The sequence below is a fragment of the Manis pentadactyla genome, chromosome 6 (assembly GCF_030020395.1).
Source record: "Manis pentadactyla isolate mManPen7 chromosome 6, mManPen7.hap1, whole genome shotgun sequence".
In the NCBI taxonomy this organism is placed as follows: domain Eukaryota; kingdom Metazoa; phylum Chordata; class Mammalia; order Pholidota; family Manidae; genus Manis; species Manis pentadactyla.
Genome location: NC_080024.1, coordinates 3,031,093 through 3,051,825, shown reverse-complemented (window position 1 = coordinate 3,051,825; position 20,733 = coordinate 3,031,093). Strand labels below are relative to the sequence as shown.

The window sequence follows — 20,733 nt, the reverse complement described above, 5'->3', positions numbered from 1 at the left end:
TTAGGGGAGCCGGGGGCGGGGCGGGGCGGGCACTTGGGGGCGGAGCCCGGCCTGTCTTCCCCGGGCTCCCCGCTCCCTGCGGGGCGGCCGCGGCCACCTGCGCCCCGCCCCTGCGGCCGCGCCCAGGCCCGGGAACCGCGGAGGCGCGCCTCCGCCTTGGGAAGGGCGAGTTCCCGTCTCGACCCGCGGGCAGGTCCCGGGATGCGGCTGCGCTGAGGGCCCTCCGCCCGCCCATCGACGAGCCCGGCCTCCCTGAGTGCCTTTCCCGGCGGTGAGAAGGTGGGCTTGTAGCCGGGCAAGATGACCAACCCTGCGGCCACGCAGAACAAGGAAATAGACTGTCTGAGCCCAGAAGCTCAGAGACTGGTAAGAGGAAAGCACGTTTTCGAAACTCGGGTCTGACTGCGAATGTACGGCCCTTGGTGTTCTAAGGCCAAGGGCAGTGGGCACCTTCTGCCGCAATCCTCTGGGGTGTGGGTGGGCACCGCCTGGCCCAAGGACCCCCTAAATGGACGTCCCCACCCGAGATTGTGCCGTGGGAGCTGGTCCTGCCCCTCAGCTCCGTGTGCGTGGTTCCCCGGGGCTCTGGACAGCGCATTTTCCTGGACGACGCCCCTCAGGACCGAGAGAAACATGCTCGCTTCCTCCTGCCGGTAGTGTCGGCCTTGGGCTCTGCCCCGCCTCGGGACGCGGCTGTGAATCCAGCCGAGGTCTGAGACCCGCGCGTAGCCTAGAGTTATTCGGAGCTGCTGATTGGGTATTTTACAAAACACAGCGCCTGGGAGCTGGTGCCCAGAGCTGGTGCCCCCAGTGGCTGGGGTGGTTTGGAGCGCTTGTCGGGCCCTAGACCTTAGGGCCAGTGGGGTTGAGCCCGATTTCTCCGGCTCCCCAAGGACCCCAGTCCACAAATCCGGCTTGGCTGGGCTCCCGGAATCTCCGAGTCTGGACGGGACCGTCCATGCGTGAGATCTCGCCGTGTTCCAACTCAACACCCAGTATTGGGGCCATGGATATGATGGTCGTTCGGTGTTAAAATTGGGCTGAGCGTGACGTGGGGAAGGTCTGTAATTCCCCGTTTTCATGCAGCTTGTGGATGACCGTGAATAGGATTACTTAAAGATGAAAGGGTGTACTTTGGAAAAGAAACGTGTTTTCAAGTTAGTACTTGCAGAGAGAGACCGTAGATTTCCACTTTACCTGCCTTTGTGGGTTAAAGTGTGAGCCCCCAAACAACTACTCCTTCACCTAGTAGGAATCAGTTATCCACTGTTTTGTGGATAATTCAAGATGATTCAGACCGCCCTGACCCTGGGAGCTTACTGGGAAGTGAGAGCCGTATAGAAGCAGGTTCTGACTAATGCATACTTGGAAGTCACTTTCCTTGCTGAGGACTGTCAGGTGGTCTTTCATGCCTGTTTCAGCGTGCTGCTTCCGTGACCTCACTTAAAGTTTTGGGCGTGGGCCAGACCTTTGGAGCTGGTTTATGTCTCTTAACCCTGATTGGTTTCCAGAGGGGCGCCCACAGAGAGATCCTTGAATCAGCATCAGGGGAGGACCTGTGGAGGAAGGAGGGATGGGAATGCTGTTGAGAGAGGCTGTGTTCCCAGGGAGCTGCCCGGCCAGCCACAGATGGCAAGAGCAGGGTGCTGCTGACCCTGGCGACAGCCTTCAAGCTCAGAGGGTGAAGTGCTGGGCGGGGAGGCCGGGAAGGAGGGAACGGGCGAAGGAGTGTGTGAGGAAGAGGCACACAGGCCATCAGAGGAAGGCTTAGAAATACCACCTGGAGGCCCGGCACTGGCCACAAGGTCCCTTAACCCTTAACTCAGCTGTGGATGGATCTGGTTGAGATGCCTGCTTCCCAGAAATGCTGCAGGGAATACGTGAGCGTAGAGCCCTGCACCGGGCACAGGCGTCCCCTTCCCCCCAGCCCAGGATCCAGAACGCTCTGGAAACCAAAGGTGGTTTGTTTATTTTTGTTGTTAAGTCCACGGCAGAATCCATTTGGCAGTGAGACCTGTCCTGGCTGATGGGAGGCTGTTCTCAGTCTTAACCCTCTTGGTGTGGATATTCAGACATTTCTTTGTGGCCCTCTGTGTGCCTGATTAAGGGCTGACCCCTGGGTTGGTGCTAAGGGTATGCCGTGTGCATCACCTTCCGAAATCCAAGAATGCTGAATTCCGAAACACATTTGGTCCCAGGGGTTTCCAGTAAGGAGTGAATCTTTCAGTGCTTTTCTACGTAAATAGTAACAAGAAATTTTTTTAAGTTGGACATGGGGAACAGAAGTAAAACACAGCTCTTGTTTTATGAGGCTAATGGTTTGGTTGAAAGGAAACATGCTGAGTTGCTAGTCAATGGGGGGGCACGGCTGGAAGTGGGGGCGCCTTAGATGGGAGTCACACAAGCCACCTGGGAGGTACAGGGTTCCAGCTGGAGACTACTGGGCATTTCAGACTGGTGCATGCCAGTGTGTGTTCTGCATTAAGTGGCCCTGTGTCCTGGAAATGGGGGTCTCCAGTCTCCGAAAAGAGGTCTGGGGGCCACATCCATGTGAGAGAGGAGCTGGGGTTGGCAGGAGGCGGATCTGTTTAGCGCTGCTGCGCCCAGCAGGGAAAACAGCCAGCTCTGAGCAGCAGTCCAGGCTCCTTGCACAACTTCCAGCAGGCCCTAGAGCTAAAGGGAAGGGCAGTGTAGAAACCGTGCACTTCTGTAACTTGTGTAACTTCCCCATGTTTGTGATGAGTTGTGTCACCTCTGGTCTCTCTCCACAAACGGATTAGCACTAAGCCCTCCCAAACCACTACTCCTGTCCCAAGGAGAGGCCGTCAGGGTAGGACGTGGCACAGTCTCCCACATCCCACATCACTGGTACCTGTGCCAAGGTGTCCAAGTCTTGGTGAATGTGGGGGGTGAAGTCAGTGCTAATAAGGTGGTGGGCCCTGCCGAAGCTCAGTCTGAGATTTTGAGTTCTGGGATCATATGGCTTGTTTTAGTTAAATTGTTTCAACAAGCAGTTAAGATATAAAAATAGTAAGTTAAGTTGTTTCTCATAGGATTAAGAGTGTCCCACTGGAGTAAAGATGGAGACTAAATTTCCCTTTTTCTTTAAGACTTAGTTTCTGTTGGGCCTGAACTACTGTCACATAGCAGGAGCCTCCTTAGCAAAAATTTTTCTAAAAACCTGTAGCCTAAACTGCCACTTACACTGAGCACAGGAAATCAAGTTATAGATGTCAAACAGTTTTCAGGCCACGTTGATTAGAGTATTACCTGATCAGAGGGAGGCCCTTATCTAGTTTCTGCAGAATTGGAAGGCTAAGGTTGGCATAATGTGTCTGCTCCTCAAAAGGCAATGTTCAGGAGAAATTTCTTATCCCTGAAAAATCAGGCTACATGACTCAGCAAAGGAATTGTTTATGACTAGTTACTCATATGCCAGTGTTTCCAAAATATCTGTTCGTGTTTAGAAGTATTAATCTTGGAGCCTCAGAGGCCGTAAAGTTTGAATTACTAACCAGTTATCAAAATAAGCCTGTTACACCTCACTGTATGTTAGACATGGGGTAGGGAGAAGACCAATTTTTATTACATTACTGCTTTTACTCTGGGCCACCCAAATTTTGTTTTTTGTTTTTTGTTTTTAATACACTTTCATGGAATGGATTTATTAGAACTTTCATTATTGAAACTTCCTAGATAAAATTCAGTAAGTTAGCTTCTTTCTTCCAAGTTAAAGCATTATTTTGACTACATCCATAATTTAATAATTCAGAATTGTCATGCATTTGATTGCAGACCACTAACTACTGAAATCCCCTTCTTCCAGCCAATTCCAAACCAAACCAAAAAAAAGAAACTCAAAAACACAAATGTGTGTCTGAGAGTCATTCATTTCATTCACTTGGGGGGGAAGGCCAGAGTTTCAAGTGGTTTTCTTCTTCATACTGTAACTTGACAGCTTTAAAACTGTCATATGGTTTTGCCTTGAATCTAATGTACAGCTACTTAGTAGTAAAGAAGTAATTTAAATGACTGTGATGAAGATTTACTTTTAATCTTAACCGACATGTTCCGTGTATATGTTTGTCTAATAGAGCTTATCTAAGCAGCATCGGTTCTGATCGTCACATCCGTTTTTCTGTGGCACTGGGGGTGCAGTCTTCCTGGGGCAGAGAAATAAGAAGTGGGCCTTTGGTGTGGACTGGCATCAGCTCCTCCTTCCTGACCCGCCCCCCTTGTGCTTGTTCTCCTGGTGGGGGCCTCAGCACACTTGTCTCCAGGTGTGCCCTAAAACCCGGAGCTGTATTCCCACAGCTGGGCTGGAGGCCATTAGGAGACCCATGAAAGCAGGGACAGAAGGTAGTGTCGCCCTGTTCGGCGTGTTCCAAAGGTCTTTCGTAGCCTTAACCTCTGAGGAATTACAGTTATCTCCTCCACTTACAGAGAAAGAGGAAACTGAAGCCCAGAAAGGTCAGGGGACTTTCCCAAGCCACACAGCTCAGGGATGCTGGGGCCCTGTGACTCACAGCTGGTGTGATCACTGTCACCACTGAGTACAGTGCTTCAGGCAGGGTCTGGCCTGCAGTAAGCGTGCAGCGGGCTTCACAGTCCTGGGGTCTCAGCCCCACTATTAGGCCTGAAGGATTTCTGTACTTTTAACCCTAGGACGAAGTTTTAGCTGCTGAATGCCTATTGAGAAAGACTCCTTTCTATTTTATCATGTTATCAAACGATCCCTTTCTATTTCTGGCAATTTCCAGACAAAAGAACACTCAGTGAACTATTTTTCTAAATAAGGAAAAGAGTAGTAGAAATGAAAGAGCTGAAAACATTTGCTTTTCTGTTTTTCCCGAACTGCTCCATGTGCCGGCAGTCAGCACACCCCAGGAACTGCTGGTCACAAGCGCTTTCCCTGTGTGTGGTGAGTTCCTCCCCCACTGCATCCAGACGGGCTCCCTGGGGACAGGAGCCGTGGTGTCTGTGTCTTTCCCGACTGGTTCTAGGAGTTGCTCTCGAATATGGGAAAGTTGCCCATGGTGTGTAGGCCCTGGTGCTGCCGGAGCGTCCAGCTTTATTCTGGGAAGGAACGATTTCAGTGTTCGGTGACACCTTAATGGTGTGGGCTTTGCAGGGAAGACCCAGAGTGGGGCAGGGGAGGGGAGGGGAGGGGAGCCCAGGTGTGTTGGCCGGAGGGACCCCGTCACCTGCAGAGCCCGCTGCTCTCACCTGTCAGTGACACACATGGCTACCTGTGGCTATCACGCTCCTGTTTGTAGTACCAGCATCCGGAGGCTGCCAAAGGGAATGTGAACATTCACTGACCTCAGAGGAAAATTTTTAAGTGATGAACAGCAAGAGGAATAACGTGTTTGCATGGAGGATTCTGCGCAGCGTCCTTACCCATCAGCATCAGCGTAGGTAGTTGCTAAGATGGTTTGTGAAGTTTGAATAGGTAAATGTTGTTAGTCATTCTCTCGATAAACTAATATGCGTAATTTGTTCCTGATTAATAAGTTTGATATTTTGGTATATGAGGTACTTTTAAGAAGTGTATTTATTCTTCTGAAAAACAAAGGAGAGTTCCAGTAGCAAAACCGGGAAAGAACTCTGTGGACAGTCTCAGTGTGCAAATATTTTACTTCTAGAGTAGAGACAGGATTTCAGAGGCCAAGGAAGCTCCTAGAGATGAGGTAGCCTGGCTCCCCCGGCCCCTCCGATGAGGGCTGCGGTCAGAAGTGATGCAGTCTGTCACTGCCGAAACAGCTGGTAAGCGGTGGGACCCACACTGGCAGCTGGGTCCCCAGGCCCCTCTGGACTCTCTCCACCTGGGAAAACTCAGAGCCCTGCTGAGAACACAGCAGCTGTGGCCTCGAGGGAGTCGGTGCCCGTTGCTTCTTGGGCTTTTGTGCCTGTTTCCCCAAAAGCTGAGGAGGGCGTGCCTGCTCCTCAGGGCCCGTGGACCCAGCCTTGCAAGGTAAAGCCTTCTCTGAAGGCTCCCGTTTTATCACAGAGCTTCATGATAATTTCAGTCTACCCCATGACAAATTGCAGTTGAATTTCATGGAAACTTGGTGTTTTAAATAACCAGTTAAACTTTAGTCTTTAACACTGTGTCCTTCAAACCTTCAAGTAACATTGATAAAGTGTGGCATGTTTCTTCTGTGGCCTAAATGCCGGCCCCCAGACCTGTGCCTTTAACCTGTGGCCCAGCTGTTTCAACAGATGTCCTTGGAGTAGAGAGGGTCAGCCCATGTGCCACTCCGCGGTTTTAAAACTGTGGTTCCCAGACCTGTGAGACCCCATACCCCTTTTTTACAACAAGCTTTTGCATCCTCATTACAGACCTGAAGTGAAATTCATAGGTGTAAAATCTACCAGCACACATAATTTCAAAACAGTATAATGTTTTAATTGTAGCATTAAAAATAAATGAAGGTAAATTGCAATAATAGAATATGAGTCTCAGTACAGAAATACTCAAGCCCAGGTGTTCCAGAAGGCAAACATACAGTCAGACAGATGCATCAGAGGTACAGACGCAGCCTGACACAGACATGTCGTACTGAGACCGAGACACCACACACGGTGTTGCTGTCAGTGATCTGACCTTCAGGAATGGTCTCTAACTCTTGGGCAAGTTCTGAACAAAACCAACTATAATCTTCCTCAATTTCCATGCTCATTGCATTCCTGGAATATTCAATGTGCATTAAAACTGCAAAACATATTTGGTGCTTATATATATAAAGTTTGGAATCAGTTTATAGATCTGAATTATAAAGTGATTTTCCTATCTGCCTGACTAGTCAGTGGGAAAGTTCTTCATTATACAGGCCTGTCTGAATGTAGGATGGTTGGCCTGCCATGTCCTACCCCCAGATGCCAGTAGTGCCCCCCTTCTATCACTGTGACATCTTAACACCCCCACAAAATGCCCTCTGAAGAGGTAGCACTGTCCCCCCATTGACCATTGTCATCCCAGAGAGCCTTGCCCTCCATGGTGACCATAATTAGGTGTGGCCCGTAAGAGTAGGCCCCCTTCTTGGGGAGCTCACTGTAATTGCTTGTACAAGGGTTTTGTAAAGATGAGCATTTCTTTTGAGACTGGAGTTAAAATGCGCATGGCAGCCGAGGACCTAGGGCAGTGGGAGCAGGTGCAGAAGCCTGGTGTGCTCCCTCCTGTGCTGTGCAGAATGCGACCCCCGATTCCACTTGGCTGCTTTGAATAGCAAACTATTTTTAGAATCTACTGCATATGAGCGGTTGGTGTTTACCCGGAAAACACAGGTTGATGGCTGTAGCTACTTCCTGTAGCAAAGGTGGCTCAGGAATGGGATTCTGTGTCACAGCCTCGTGGTTGCCCTGCACAGCCACTGTCTGCTCCAGACCAGAAATGTGCAATCGGATGCGATCACACGGCACTTCCCACGGGCCCATGTGTGTCCACCAGCAAATCCAAGATGCCAAGCCTGTCCCTTCAGAAGCCTGTACCTTCATCACTCCGGGGTAGAGTCACATGGGGACAGAGTCCCCCTGCTTGTTCCTAAATAAAACTGGTTCTTTGTCATGACCTCAGGTCTCAGCTGCATAGTATTCTTCTGACATTGACATGCATGAACTTTACATACATCCTTCAACTTTTCCCAAGAGGTTATAAACTATAGTTATATCATGTGGCCTGAAAAATAATGTACTTTTTCAAAAACTGCTTGATTCTAAAACCTGGAGGCCAAAATGAATGCATATAATCAATATTAAAACATGCTCCTATGTGTGGAATCCTGTGCAGCTGACAGATCTCTTGTCTCTCTGAACAGCCCCACATAGCATCGTTTCCCCTTTACATCTCAGGAACAGACCAGGGAGGCGGCAGTCCCACGTGTCCACATCCCAGACCTCCCTCCACTGACCCAGGCCGTGTTCTCAATGTGGGTGACATTTCCCCCAAACAGCCATTCTAGAATGTGAGCACCCACCACCGGGGAGCCTTACAGTTACTCAGGTGCTAGTCAGCAATGCGCAGCAAGTGTCCCCGGGGGTCTGTGTTGTAGATGTGGGAGCCGGCTTCCCGAGCCTTTGCAGACCCCTCAGCTCTCTGAGCTGAGGTGGAAGAAAGGATGAAAGTGCATCTCAGTCCCTCTTCCAAGAATGGCCCTGGAGATGAGCCTCATAAACCCCTTCTGGCTTCTGTGTAGGATTCTGGAACCCCTGGGGGTAACTACAGAGTTTAAGAGCAGAGTAAGAACCTTTTCTAACTGCAGAATGAAAGGTCTTGGGATGTAGGATTCCACACGATGCTTGTATCCCAGGAGAGCTTCAAATCTCTGGGCATGTACAGACAGAGCCCATCCCTGAAGTCCCGTGAGGCTCAGGCAGGTGACTGAACCCGCCCCCTTCAGCGCTCTCTCCTCTCCAGGCGGCAGGACTTCTGCTCCACCAACCTTCTGTTCTTTGAAGAGCACCGAGTGGGGACTTCCAGGTAGTTAAATGGGTGAGGGCCACCCGAAGGATACAAATGCCGGTAGAGGTATACGCGGCAGAACAACCACCCTCTAGCGGTGGGAGCACAGTGTTGGTCTTGGGGGGGCCCCTCATTTCCTTCCTTAAGGCCCCCAGACATCACTGGAATCAGGGTTGAGGGTAGGCGGGGTGGTGTGTGGCTGCCCGCAGAACCTCCAGCACAGGCCCAAGGCCCGGTAAGGGTGGAAGCCACTGGGGTGGCTCTGGGCAGGGCTTGTGGGGAGGACTTCCTACTCCGGGGCCTCCCCAAGGCCTTTCTCCTTGTGTTTCTAGCTCTGCTTGGCCTCAGTCCCCAGGCAAGCGGGATTGTCCCTGAGCTCCCACGTTATCTTTAGATGACTGCTTTATTGCAGCTGGGAATTCCTGGCGCTCCCAGTAGGATGCCTGTCTGGTCACAGTGGGCCGGGGGCGTCTGACCATTCATCCCGGTGCCTCCTGGGGCCTGCCTGCCTCTGCCTGGTGGAGTCACATCTGCTCCAAGTCTGGACTAGAGCCGATCAAGACTGAAGCAACTCCCACACGCCTGGGACCTCACCTCACTCTCCAGCCTGGCCCAGGTCTGCGCTGCTCCGAGGGCATTTCAAGGAGCTAGGTGCCTCCCCAGCCTGCCTTTGCCCCCATCCTCTGTAGCCTGGACCCTGGGGGCCTGTAGACTGGCGCCCAGCTGGGCAGAGACTGGCTGTTTTAACGGCTTGTTAGGAGGCCCTGGAGGCAGACCTGTGCTGCTTTGTGTATTTCTAACTTGTAGTACCAGGCAGGGCCTCTGCGTGAGAATACCTTAGTGTTTGTCTCTGGTGAAATAATGCAAACGCGGAACTTCAGAGTCAAGGGTTTTTTGAATTATTGTGAGGCAACTCTGGTGCTAAATAGTCTTCTCTTCCCAACCAGCTCCACAGCCAGGGTGCCGGCTCAGAAAGCCCAGTGCCTGCTAAGCTGTGTCTATGGGACTCCAGGCCCGGAGGAGGGCGGGCTGGGTCCCCAGGAGGGGAGCTGGCACTCACAGTCCAGACCAGGGAGCCCCGGGGCTCATCACCAGAGGCCTGGCAGGATCAGCTCCCGGGCTTGCTCCAGCCTCACACCGCGGGGGAACAGAGGGCAGAGGGCTGGAAAGGGGCGATCCTGTGGCAGGCGTGAGCGGCAGAACTTCCACCCTCTAGCAGTGGGAGCACAGTGTTGGTCTTGGGGGCCCCTCATTTCCTTCCCCTCACTCCCACTCCTCCTCTCTGCCCCCCTCCCGCTTCTTGCCTTTAAAAACTTTTGCTATTTATTATGAAAAATGTCAAACATACCCAAAGGTAGATGGGAGGACAGAGAACAGAGGTCCCCACACCAGAGCCAGCGCGAGCACGAGGTTCCGCCTCGGGCCTGTGTTGGGGCCTCAGTTCTGCAGCTTGCGTGGAGCTCACAGGGTCCCAGGCAGTGCTGTGCGCCCAGGAGCGCACCCGAGAGCCCGTGGCCCAGCCCCAGCTGTCAGCTTAAACTGCCCCTCCAGGTTATTTTAAGGCCAGTCTGAGGGAGAGCATATCATTTCATCCTTAAATATTTTAGTGCACATCTTAACAGAAATGGTAGGGAAAGAGGAGGTGGGCGCAACGCTCCGCCTTCCCCAGAGCCCCTGGGTGGGGGGGCGCTCGTCCCCACCTTTGCTTGTTGGCCCCTTGTGGGAAAGGTGGAGGACAGCCATGGACCCTGAGGGCCCTGCTGACGTGCCCCTGGGGTGGGAGCCGCTGCTGGAGGCACCCAGTGCCCTGAGGTCACATAGAAACAAGCTTGTCCCAAGTCAATCAGTGGAGCACCCAGGGGACTCTAATAGGAGCCAAAGAATGATGTAAATCTGACAGCTTGTTAGGAAATGTACACAGCTGTGTGTTCCAAATTTTTTGTTCTTTAAGCCCTGGAATACTTTGTATCCCAAATTCCATAAATCCATGTACATTTCTCCATCCCTTCCATCCTACCAGCTTCTTTTGACCGTCATCCCCGTTGAGGTTGGGAGCTTGGGGAGAATAATGTGGAGGCACGCCCCAGCCTGACGCCTCCCAGACTCGCAGGTATGCAGGTGACAGTGAGAACAAGTGGGGGTGCTCAGGTGTGGGTGAGCGTCCTGCGTTCCACTGGCACCTGGGAGGTGGCCTGGTGGGGCGGTTCTTCAAGGTTTTCTGGCTTATAGGACCACCTGGGCCCCTGACGCTCCCTCCAGCACCCTCTAGCATTCCACACTGCTCCATCCTTCCCGTTCATGGGCTCCTTGGCTCAGAAGCAGCCTCTGCTCACTTCTGGATCTCACAGTGCCCTCCCACCCCTGTTCCTGCATCTCCCGTTTAAGCCAGAGCAGTATTTCTAAAACGAAAGTCACACCATGCTCTGTTCCCTGTTAAACTCTTCGTTGGTTCTGCATTCCTTCAAGATAAGGCTCCAGACTCAGGGGCTGAGAGCAGGGGCCCACACCCCAGGCCCTGCAGACTTCTCTGCCTTGTCGTGCCCGCCAGCACTGGCTCTCTCCTCTGTGCTTTTCAGGGTTTGGCTTAGGGCTTGCGTCCTCCAGAAAGCCTTTGCCACCACCCAGGACTGGATTAAGTTCTCCTCCAAAGCAGCCCTGGCACATTCTGACCTCCGTGTAGCATTGTCACTTGTACATAGTGATCAGTTGCTTTCTCTGCATCCTCTGAGACAGGACTCAAACCGCAGTTTGCACGCTCTCCTCCAGCTGTGTCATGCCGTGGCCCCAGGCAGGTGATGGCCCTTAAACTGCACAGAAAGTGAAAGTAAACAGTGGAAACAGTCACACGGCTGTGACCTCAAGCATATGAGTTCACGATTCACAAAAGTGGCGGGTGGTGATGGGTTTGTCCTGCAGCACAGAGCATGGGCCTGGGGCACATGAGCCCCAGAACTAAGCCTTGACCATCTGTGGCTGGAGGGCAGGGCTGGCCTTCCAGCACAGGGTGGACGGGAGTGAATTCCTGCCTGCATATCAGTGTGGTGGGCCATAGCTATTTCATATTCCTTGTTCATTTAATGACTTTAACATATCAGATACTTTCTCTGGTGCCTTTACAGTGATCATCTGAGTGGTCACTGCCTCTCGTGCTGTGTGTTGGGCTGTGTACTGTTCTTCGCAGTGTCAGTGTTCTAGGACGAGGCATCTCAGGCTAGTGTCAGAGTTGTTCTGCTGGTAATTCATGTGCTCATGAAGTTGGCTGTACAGTATCCTGTGGGTTTGTTAGCCAGATCACCCCAGAAGCAGGCATGGTCACTGTCACTTCCTGTGTCTGAGGCGTTTTCTCTCCATGTATGAGTCACATGAGAATCCTGAGATGTACATGCTTCACAAGGTGGTGTTTTCAAGGATTGGAAATTATACCGACTCACAAATTTTATCTTCTTTATGAATTCTAATCATAGTGGAGATTGGCCACAGTCTTGGAGGTTGGCTGGCTTGTATCCTCATAAGGAATTTATTCTGTAAAGTGGTTCCTTCATCACTCCAAATCCAGGTCCCCCATAGTGAGGGTTGTTAGTTTTTAGTCTGTTGGCACCATTATTCCATGGACAGAACAGATGTGGAGCTGGACCTGAGGGCCAGAGGGGAGGGTGGGTCCTGATGGAGCCCTTCACTGGGTGGAGGGAGGCCCCACGGGTAGCTGAGGTCTGGGGGGACATTATTTTGGAGGCCTGCCTGTGCGGTGGGGAGGCCACCCTGGGCAGCAGGGACTACGTGCTCACGTAGGTGGTCTGTTCAAGGGTATTTGCCCCAGGTCCAGGCAGAGCTACACCAAAGTAGGTGAGGGGCTGGACAGGCAGGCTGGGGAGCAGGTGGGTATGCGGGTGCTCGTGCAGGTGCTCAGAACCCCCACCAGGTCACAGAGATACTCTCGCGGAAAGAGCAGGGGTCCCCTTGGACTTCAGCTCCTTGTCTTGGTTACCTGTTACTGCGTAACAAACCTAGCCGCTCACAGCAGCACATTCCCTTGTCTCGGTGTCTGTGGGTCGGGGCACTGGGCCCAGCTTACAGGGCCCTCTGCTCTCTCAAGGCTGCAGTCAAGGTGTCAGCCTGACTGAGTCCTTCCTGGAGCCCGAGGTCCTCTCTGAGCTCACGTGGCTGGTGGCAGAATTCAGCTTCTTGCTGTTGTGGGACTGAGGTCCCGTTTTCTGGCTGGCTGTCAGCTGGGTCATGCTCATCTCTTACAGGCCACCTGCAGTTCCCTGTTGTGAGGCCCCTCACAGCCCTCTCAGTGCGGCAGCTTGCTCTGTCAGTGCCTGCAGGGGAGTCTCTGACTTCCACAGCCTCTTTTAAATGGTTCACCTGATGAAGCCAGGCCCACCTGGGATGATCTGTATTTTGATTAACTCGAACTTAACTTATGAGGGGCCTGAATTATTTGTGCATTTCTCTTTGCCAGATAATATAACCCTGTTATGGGAGTGACATCTGTCATACAGTTCTGCCCGCACTCAAGGGAAGAGGACTATGTAGACATGTATGTGGGGGGTGGGGACCTTGGGACCCTGTGGGGCTCTGCCTGCCCGCTCCTCTGCCCCGTCCCCTCTGGCAGCCCCCACTGCCCCAACCCCTTTCCTCTCCTCACGTTCTCATTGCTCTCCCCGCTTCCTCCCAGTGCCAGGACCCTGTTCCTCCCTCCCACCGGATGGGCTTCAGCTGCGTGGTCTGTGCGGGCTTAGACCCCAAGCCCCTGCCTCCTCCAGGAAAGGCCGGGGAGGCCAGCTGCCCGCCGGTGAGCAGGGGCCTCCGGATGGCCCGCCCGGGCTGACCTCAGCATGGCGAGATGTCCGTCCGAGGGACCTTCCCTTTCCCTCCCCTCCGGCCTGTGGGACCTTTTTATAGACCTGAGGGGCCCTTTGCACAATGTCACATGGTTTAGAAAATTGCAGATGGCATCAAGGTATCAAAGCTCTGATGCAGTTGTGATATTTGACACCCCTTGATTTGAAGGACACAGGCTGGGCTGATGAAGGAACCACGTGAAGGAACCAAGTTATGTATGGAGTAAATTCCTTACAAGGACACGAGCCAGCCCAGCTCTGACAGATCAGCTATGGTCAGTTTTCGACTTAGAAAGAAGATACTTCTGTAATTCAGTATGGCTCCGGGGTAGAGACTGGAGCCGAGGCGCTGGGCCACCTGGCTGCCCTGGAAGCACACGGGCCGGCTCTGACGGCCGCATTTTAAGGTCATCTAGGGAATAGTGGGGCACCTGAAAACTGTCTCCAGAACTCCTGGTGGGAGAGCTGTAGGTGTATTCCCAAGGAAATTAATTCCGGTGCACAGGGGCCAGTTTCCTCACCGGACTGTGGGGTCATCTGAGATAGTCATAGACACAGCATTTTAAATGCCTTCACTTAGCATACAGCTCAACAGCTATAGGTTGGTGGTTAAATGGATGCAGATTTTTTTTTTTATGCGACGCTTCTAACAGCTTGAACTGCTCCACTTTGGTCTCAGTTGTCTTGAGAAAAATGGGCTTCCCAGCACTGCAGGTGTTGAGGGGGAAGCACAGCCCAGGGAATGAGAGGTGACCAGACAGGAGTTCCAGAAAGTGGCACTGGAGTCCCAGCCCCGTGCCCTTGGATGGGCCTGGGCGCCTGTCCAGGCCTCTGCTTCCTGCTCTGTAAAGGGCGGGGTTGAGCCAGTGACCCGTGGTCACGTCCAGCTCCGGTGCTTTGCTCCACACTTTAGCCTGTCGCTCCAGAGGCAGTCAGACTGTCCAGGCCTGCCACGTACGGGCTTTGTGACCTTGGGCAAGTTTCTTACCCTCTTGTACCTTAGTGCCCTGGTCTACAGTCTGGGGATGGCATAGACTGGGAGGAGTACATGGCATAATATATATAAAGCCCTTAGAATGGTGCCCACTTGGCATTTGGTGATCATTTGATCAGTGCTAGTGATCAGTACTGAAATTCCTACAACTGTCACCCCTGACAACCCTTTTACCTCTTAAGAGTCTGTGATGCTGAAATTTATTAAACACAGAGTAAGATTTTTTCTTCAACAGTGTCGTTGTTAAATATGTTCTCAGAAGTTGCCGCTGGCCTGTCTCCTGATACAAATTCTGGGTCTGTTTCAGGCGGAGGCCCGGTTGGCAGCGAAGCGTGCAGCCCGCGCCGAGGCTCGAGAGATCCGCATGAAGGAGCTGGAGCGGCAGCAGAGGGAGGTAACACTTGGAGTCCTTCGGGGGTTCTTGGCACAGACGTTTTATTTTAGGTACACTGGCGGGCAGAGGCCCTGTTGTGGACGCACCTGCTCGTTTGACATTGCTCATGACCCGAACCCACTTGAGCATCTGACTCCCGTTCAAGGTCAGGTCAGGGAGTGCGCATAGCACGGATGCCAGGCGTGCCTGTCCCAGACACTCGACCTGTAGGGTCCCGAGAGGGGCCCCCTGCACAGAGCCGCTTGCCTGTGCAGACCTGCCCAGCCGCTTGCCTGCATAGACCTGTCCAGCCCAGCTTTCTGGCTGAAAGGAGCCGCAAGGTGCCGGCACTGAGCTTCCTGGTCCAGCTATTGAGGTAGAATCCAGTCCTCTGAAGTAAATGTGAAAAAAGAACAAATTATTTTTTTAAACTAACCAAACTGTCTCATTTAAAAATATTTCCCATGATTTTTTAATACTTTTTGATAGGTTTTATGATGCCTGAAGCCCATGTGTGATATAGAGACCAGAATAAACACCATGGGTGAAATTGCCCCACCGGGAAATGGATAGAAATGTGTTTACACACCTGTTAGTGCTGTTGGCTACTTACTCACATAATCTTGGGCTGGAGCCAGCATGGCTCCATGGGGACAGCATGAGGACTCTTGAACCTGCCCTTGGAGCAGGGAGCTTTTCCATGACCTTGAAGTGAGGTGGGAAATGAGGCGTGACCCTGTGCATCAGGTCTGCTCTCCATGGGCCATGCCTGGAGGGAGCATCTACTAAGTGCGACCCAAGGGTTTCTCGTTCAGACGATTTGAATTTATCAGGTTGGGGAGAGTCAGCCAGCCTCCTTCCCAGGGCTGAGTTTCATGCACAGTCTTGTTTGATTCACATAGCTAAATTTAAAAAGTTGAGCCGGTATTTCAAAACTTGTGAGACTTTTCAAGTTTTTCAAAAACCATTCCAGATTCTGCCGCATTCCCAAGGTTGCATTCCTTGTAGGGTGAGGTCCCTGCCACCAGCCTGAGGTGCTCATTGTCGTTACCAGCCAGAGGAGTTTGTCTGTGCAGCAATTTGTAAGCAGGGAAGAGACATGGCCAGATTTGAATTTGGGGAAGAAAACACTACCATGGGGTTTAAAGAATGAGTTAAAGATTACTAGAAACTCAAGCCCAGATGTTAGGAGAGTCAGACCACAGTCCCCATGACGGGCAGGCAGGCGTCACCAAGGCAGCCCCACAGTGATGGAGACAGAAGGGGACATTGTTCCCAAGAGAGAGGCTACACCACAGTCACTGGGAGGGACCTGAGCAGGTGAGAACAGCCACTCTTCAACCGGACTTTAGGAATCGCTTGCCTGGTGTTTACGTGGGAGTAAAGACTAAACAAATATTTGAAAATAGGTCACCACTGTCTCCCTCGGTGTTGGAGATACAAATATGGCTGTATGTATATTTTTATTACATTCTGCCTCTAGAATTAATTTAGTACTTTAATTTATTGTACTTTTTCCCTCTTAACTTATTCCAAGAAGTATGGGTAAAGCATCTTCACAGTGCCTTCCCCCCCAGAATCACATTTGTCATTGAAAAATTAGAAATAGTCATCTCTGAATTTTTGTGTTCATTATCTGGACCTTACGATCGCAGTGACACTTTATAAGTCCCGAGGATGAGCATGAAGCACCTCCCCACCTCATTATGTCAGTGAAGGGTGATGTTTGGCTCTAATTGGGATGGAACCTGATGCACGCTCGGCCACAGACTCCGTCCGAGGAGGGATTGACAGTCGTTCCAAGAAGCATTTGCAGGAAAGTCTCTGGAGAGAAGTGTTTAGACAGGGAGGTGAGAATAGGAATAGGTCTGCTTAGAGGTCTTTGTCACATACCTGTCTGAGACAGCGCACCCGTGTTTTAGGGGCCATCCTGACCCCAAGCAGCCTAGGCTTTTTTATATTAAGGTGGTAACAGATTTTTGAGAAGAATCTCCCCAAAATTTTCTTGGTTTGCCACAGCTGAATGAGTTTGAACTGTGCGTATTTTGGGGGGCCAGAGGCCATCCTCTCAGGCCTGGGGCTGGAGCTGAACCAGTGGACTCAGAGGAGAAAGGTGACAGTGACTCTGTGTAGGGCCCCACCTTCCTTCTCACTATGGTGTCAGTAATCACTGTATCATTTTTCTCTGTATAAGAGAAAGTTACTTTCACCAAGAACACAGATGTGACATTCCTATAAAATCAACACAAACACGAATTATATGGTATATACATACATATGTATTTTCCAAATCATACACTTAGATAAAATCTGTCTTACCTGATTGTGGGTAGAACTGATTTAAACGCATACCTGATAACATTCACAGCTTATTACTCACAAGGTGCTTTGGCAGAAGTTCTTGATTTAGAAAATAAAAGATGAAAGGAATTAAGCCAGGAAAACTATTTGAATGGCCTCCTTTAAAAGCAGAGGGAATGGAAATCCTCTCCTCTCCCTCTTTAATTCGATGACATAACAGGAATCTGTTGCTGAACTCTTGCATTTCAGTTGCAATATTTCAAGCTACCCAAAGACAAACTTTTGGTCTTTCAATTTTGGTATCATAAAACTGGGATGGATGTCAGCAGGGGGAGTGTGATATGTGGAGGGTCCCAACCACCGGCCACAGTGCCTAGTGAGGCTGAGGAAGCCCCCACTGCACCCTCGGTACAGGGGAGTCCCCGGGGTTAAATAACCCGTGACCGCTGCAGGCGGTTTGGAGGTGGCGACATTCAAACCCTGACCTCTGACCAGCACCACAGCCACCTTGGGCATTTGCTGCCTGCTCAGGAGCTCCTGCTTTGCTGAGCAAGGCTGATGAAAACCTGGGAAACCCAGTTAAACCTGCCCCTGTTTGCGTTCGTGGGTCCCACATGCAAATAAATGTCTTGGTTAGCAGACAGCAGTGGGACTTTGAAATGCCCTGTTCTGACATTTGATGCACTGCCTCTGTAGACATCTAAGTGGTGCCCAGGGATCAGATGTGATGTTTTGTCATGAGGTGAGTTCCGTGGAGCATCTTATGGATGGTTTGGTGATGTGGGTCCTCAGCAGACACTCCCCTGCAGCAGTGTCTTCAGAGGCCGTCTGAGCTGAGAGGGCCCCGTGGAGAGCCTGGCCTCCCGTGCGGACAGCTGAGTGTCAGGGGTGGGAAGCAGGGACACTAACTCAGGTCCGCACAGCCTGTGGGGATGGCAGGAGTGGGGGTGAGAGCCAGGTGGGGAGGCTGAGGCATGGCCGAGGCGCCCAGCTCTGTCCTCTGTGTTGACCCCGTTCGCCCAGCAGGAGCTCTGGCTCATACCAATGAGTTTTCCTATCATAAATTTAGGGTCTTTGCAGTATGACAGCATTGCTATTTAAAGTTTGCTTCTTCAAAACAAGGGATTTGAAAGGTTTAAAAAAGTAGATGAATATTTTATTCCTAGTCAAAGAGGAACCCAGACGTTGGGGGACGGTCACTCTCAGTCCATGAGGGGATCTGCCCGAGTTTTATTTACAGGCAAGGAAAACAGACCTGAGAGAGATCAGACCGTTTTCCCTGCAGCCAGGAAAATGCTGAGCTCAGATTCAGACTAGATCTGAAAAGGCTGCAAAGCTTGTGGTCTTCCTGGTAGACCCTCTGCCTGAAAATCAAACATAGGATCAACCATGAAAACAGAAGCACTGGGCAGGGGCGGTGTGTGAACGAGGGATTCAAGTCCGCGGTGAGCGTGCTGCGCCCCCAGCAGGAGGGGCAATGGAGCGGTCCACATGACCCTAGGCACTTTGAAAACTTGAAAAACAAGTTTTCCATTGGTGCTGAGGGCATACAGCTGGCAATTTTGTTAGCAAGAGTTTTCCTGGGAAGCGGTAGCTGTTTATGTGGCTGTGTCTCCCTTGGCCCACGTCAGGGGTTGGGGGTGAACCTGTGAGTGCACGTGAGCCATGAGCGCTCGGGTCTACGTCAGAGAGGAGGGAGCCCAGCTCTCGGGTCTAAGCCTGTAGGTCCGCTGACGTGCTGAAGGACTGAGGCAGGTGGACAGACCGCACCTCTCTCAGCCTGGCCCTCGCATATCCTGTCTCTAGGCCTGACTGTTACTGGACGTAGCCAACATAATTTGCAGTTATACAGTCTGATAGCCTGAGGCACTGGCATTTTAAGTTGTTGATTAAGTGGAAATGAATATGCTCTGAAAGACCAGTGTTTAGTAGGGTTGATATTTTGGTGCAAAAATTAAGAAACGTGATCCCTGTTTTCACGGGGTGTTGAGCCATCCCACCTCCACAGGTGTTTCTGAGCAAGGGTTTCCTTGAGAAGGAGGTCAGATCAGCTGGACGTGAGAGCCTGTGAATGCCTGGAAGGGCAGTGCCTGTGCCTGGGGGCTCAGGAGGCAGGAAGCTGCTGGCCCAGGTGGGGCCGTGGTTGAAGCACACCAGTTCCTGGGATCCTCCTCAGCGGTCATGGAGAGCGTGCGGACGGGAGAGGTGAGCAGAGGTGTCGGCATTGAGCGTCAGTCAGTCATCAAGCCCCGCAGCCGTGGGGACATGCGGACCCATGGCCTGGTTGGCTCCATCCCCCCGCCCGGCCAGCCCCAGCCCTCCCACCAGTGCGGCTGGTGAGACTGGAAGGTGGCCTGTGTGGGCTGTGCTTTGGGGGCTCTAGGGGACTCAGTAGGGAAGACTAACATGTAAAGACTCTTTGGGAAGCCTAGGTGAAGCTTTTACTTCGTGTGGGGACCTGCATTAATTTAAACAATGGTGGTGTGATGGTGAGGTGCCCTGATGGCCTGCGTGCACCCGTGTGGTGGCTGCTGACGTGGTGAGTGTGTGCTGGGCTGCTGGGCTTGGAGCCATCATGGCGATGGTCCTCCCTGCTCCCACCTGTAAGGCTGGAAGCACCAGCTATGGCAGTGCCTCCAACCATGCCTGAGCTGGTGAATGTTTGTTGAATGAATGAATGAAGCAGAGGTCTCGGTCTGCCTAGGGATCTCTCCAGGTGAGGAGAAATCTCTGAAGCAAATTGATGTCAGTGTCTGATACTAAGCTTTCTCAGAAGTACATTTCGTTCTAGTCTAGTGATCATTGTGTTACGTGGAATTTTCCTGGCATTGTTTGGATCTGCATGAATAAGAACGTGAAAGCATCTTTCTTCACTATTTGTAAATTTGACCAAATGACTTTCTAATTAAGTTTTCACAGTTTTTTTAAAAACTTTTATCACCGTGAAAAGAAATTTTAAATTGAAGATGAAGTGCTCTTCTGCATTAATGGTAATAGTTTATACAAACTTCTGCATTAGAATGATAGAAGGATTTCTTTAGAAATTCATGTGGATATGCCCATGTCTCACCAACATGTCTAAAATACAATGTAAAGTTAATTACTGATTCTTTCCACGAGATTTCACAAGTTAATTTTAATTCATATTTTACCAGTAATCGCTGTTTTCTTTTTTTCAGTATGACTTTTTTCGTATTTCTAGGTACTCATAGAGCCTTTCTGATGTTTCTACTTCTGTAATTGGATGTTTTATTGTTCTCCCTTTTTCTTCTGCCTTTTTCTATAGATCTATCAAGTTCAAAAGGTATGCTCTTCCTTCTTTCTTTTTTGCATGTACTGTGTTTTCCTTGCCAAGGGCCTGATCACCTTTCAGAAATAACCTTTCATTGAAAATACATAGAAGCCCTTACTTATTTCTTCAGCTGCTTTGCTTATGGACTGGTTTGAATTAAGTGCTGAGGTTCCCCACTCCTGCCCCCACAGAAGCAACTGTCAGACACATTTCTGTGTACTGAAGGCTTTTCTCATTCATTTTTCTCAAGGAAATAGAAAATGGTTTCTTTGAGAAAAATCAAATTCAAAGACAAAATAAAATCACACTCCGGAATTTGGGAAACCTTTTGAAATCAAATATTCAAAGAGGAAGATTAACCTTCTATATAGAATGGTATTTGAAAACCTTTAAAATACCATTGCAAATTACCATGTGTTGAGAGATTATTGCATAGTGATTTTAAAATCTAAATACAAAGGAAAATGA

The 20,733-nt window shown here is 50.9% G+C and overlaps 1 protein-coding gene across 50 annotated transcripts in view; it reads left to right on the top strand.

The window, feature by feature from the left end:
* The window catches only part of LRRFIP1 (LRR binding FLII interacting protein 1), a 131,267-nt gene that overhangs the window by 52,221 nt on the left and 58,313 nt on the right, over positions 1-20,733 (top strand). For 29 of the 50 annotated variants that reach the window (XM_036901140.2, XM_036901141.2, XM_036901143.2 and 26 more), the window contains exons 2-3: positions 14,607-14,693; positions 20,260-20,277. In XM_036901140.2, the coding sequence (XP_036757035.2) occupies positions 14,607-14,693; positions 20,260-20,277 (105 nt within the window). Of the gene's footprint in view, positions 1-38; positions 367-14,606; positions 14,694-20,259; positions 20,278-20,733 lie in introns of those variants that run through there. The other 21 variants (XM_036901110.2, XM_036901104.2, XM_057503381.1 and 18 more) reach the window with 8 other exon arrangements.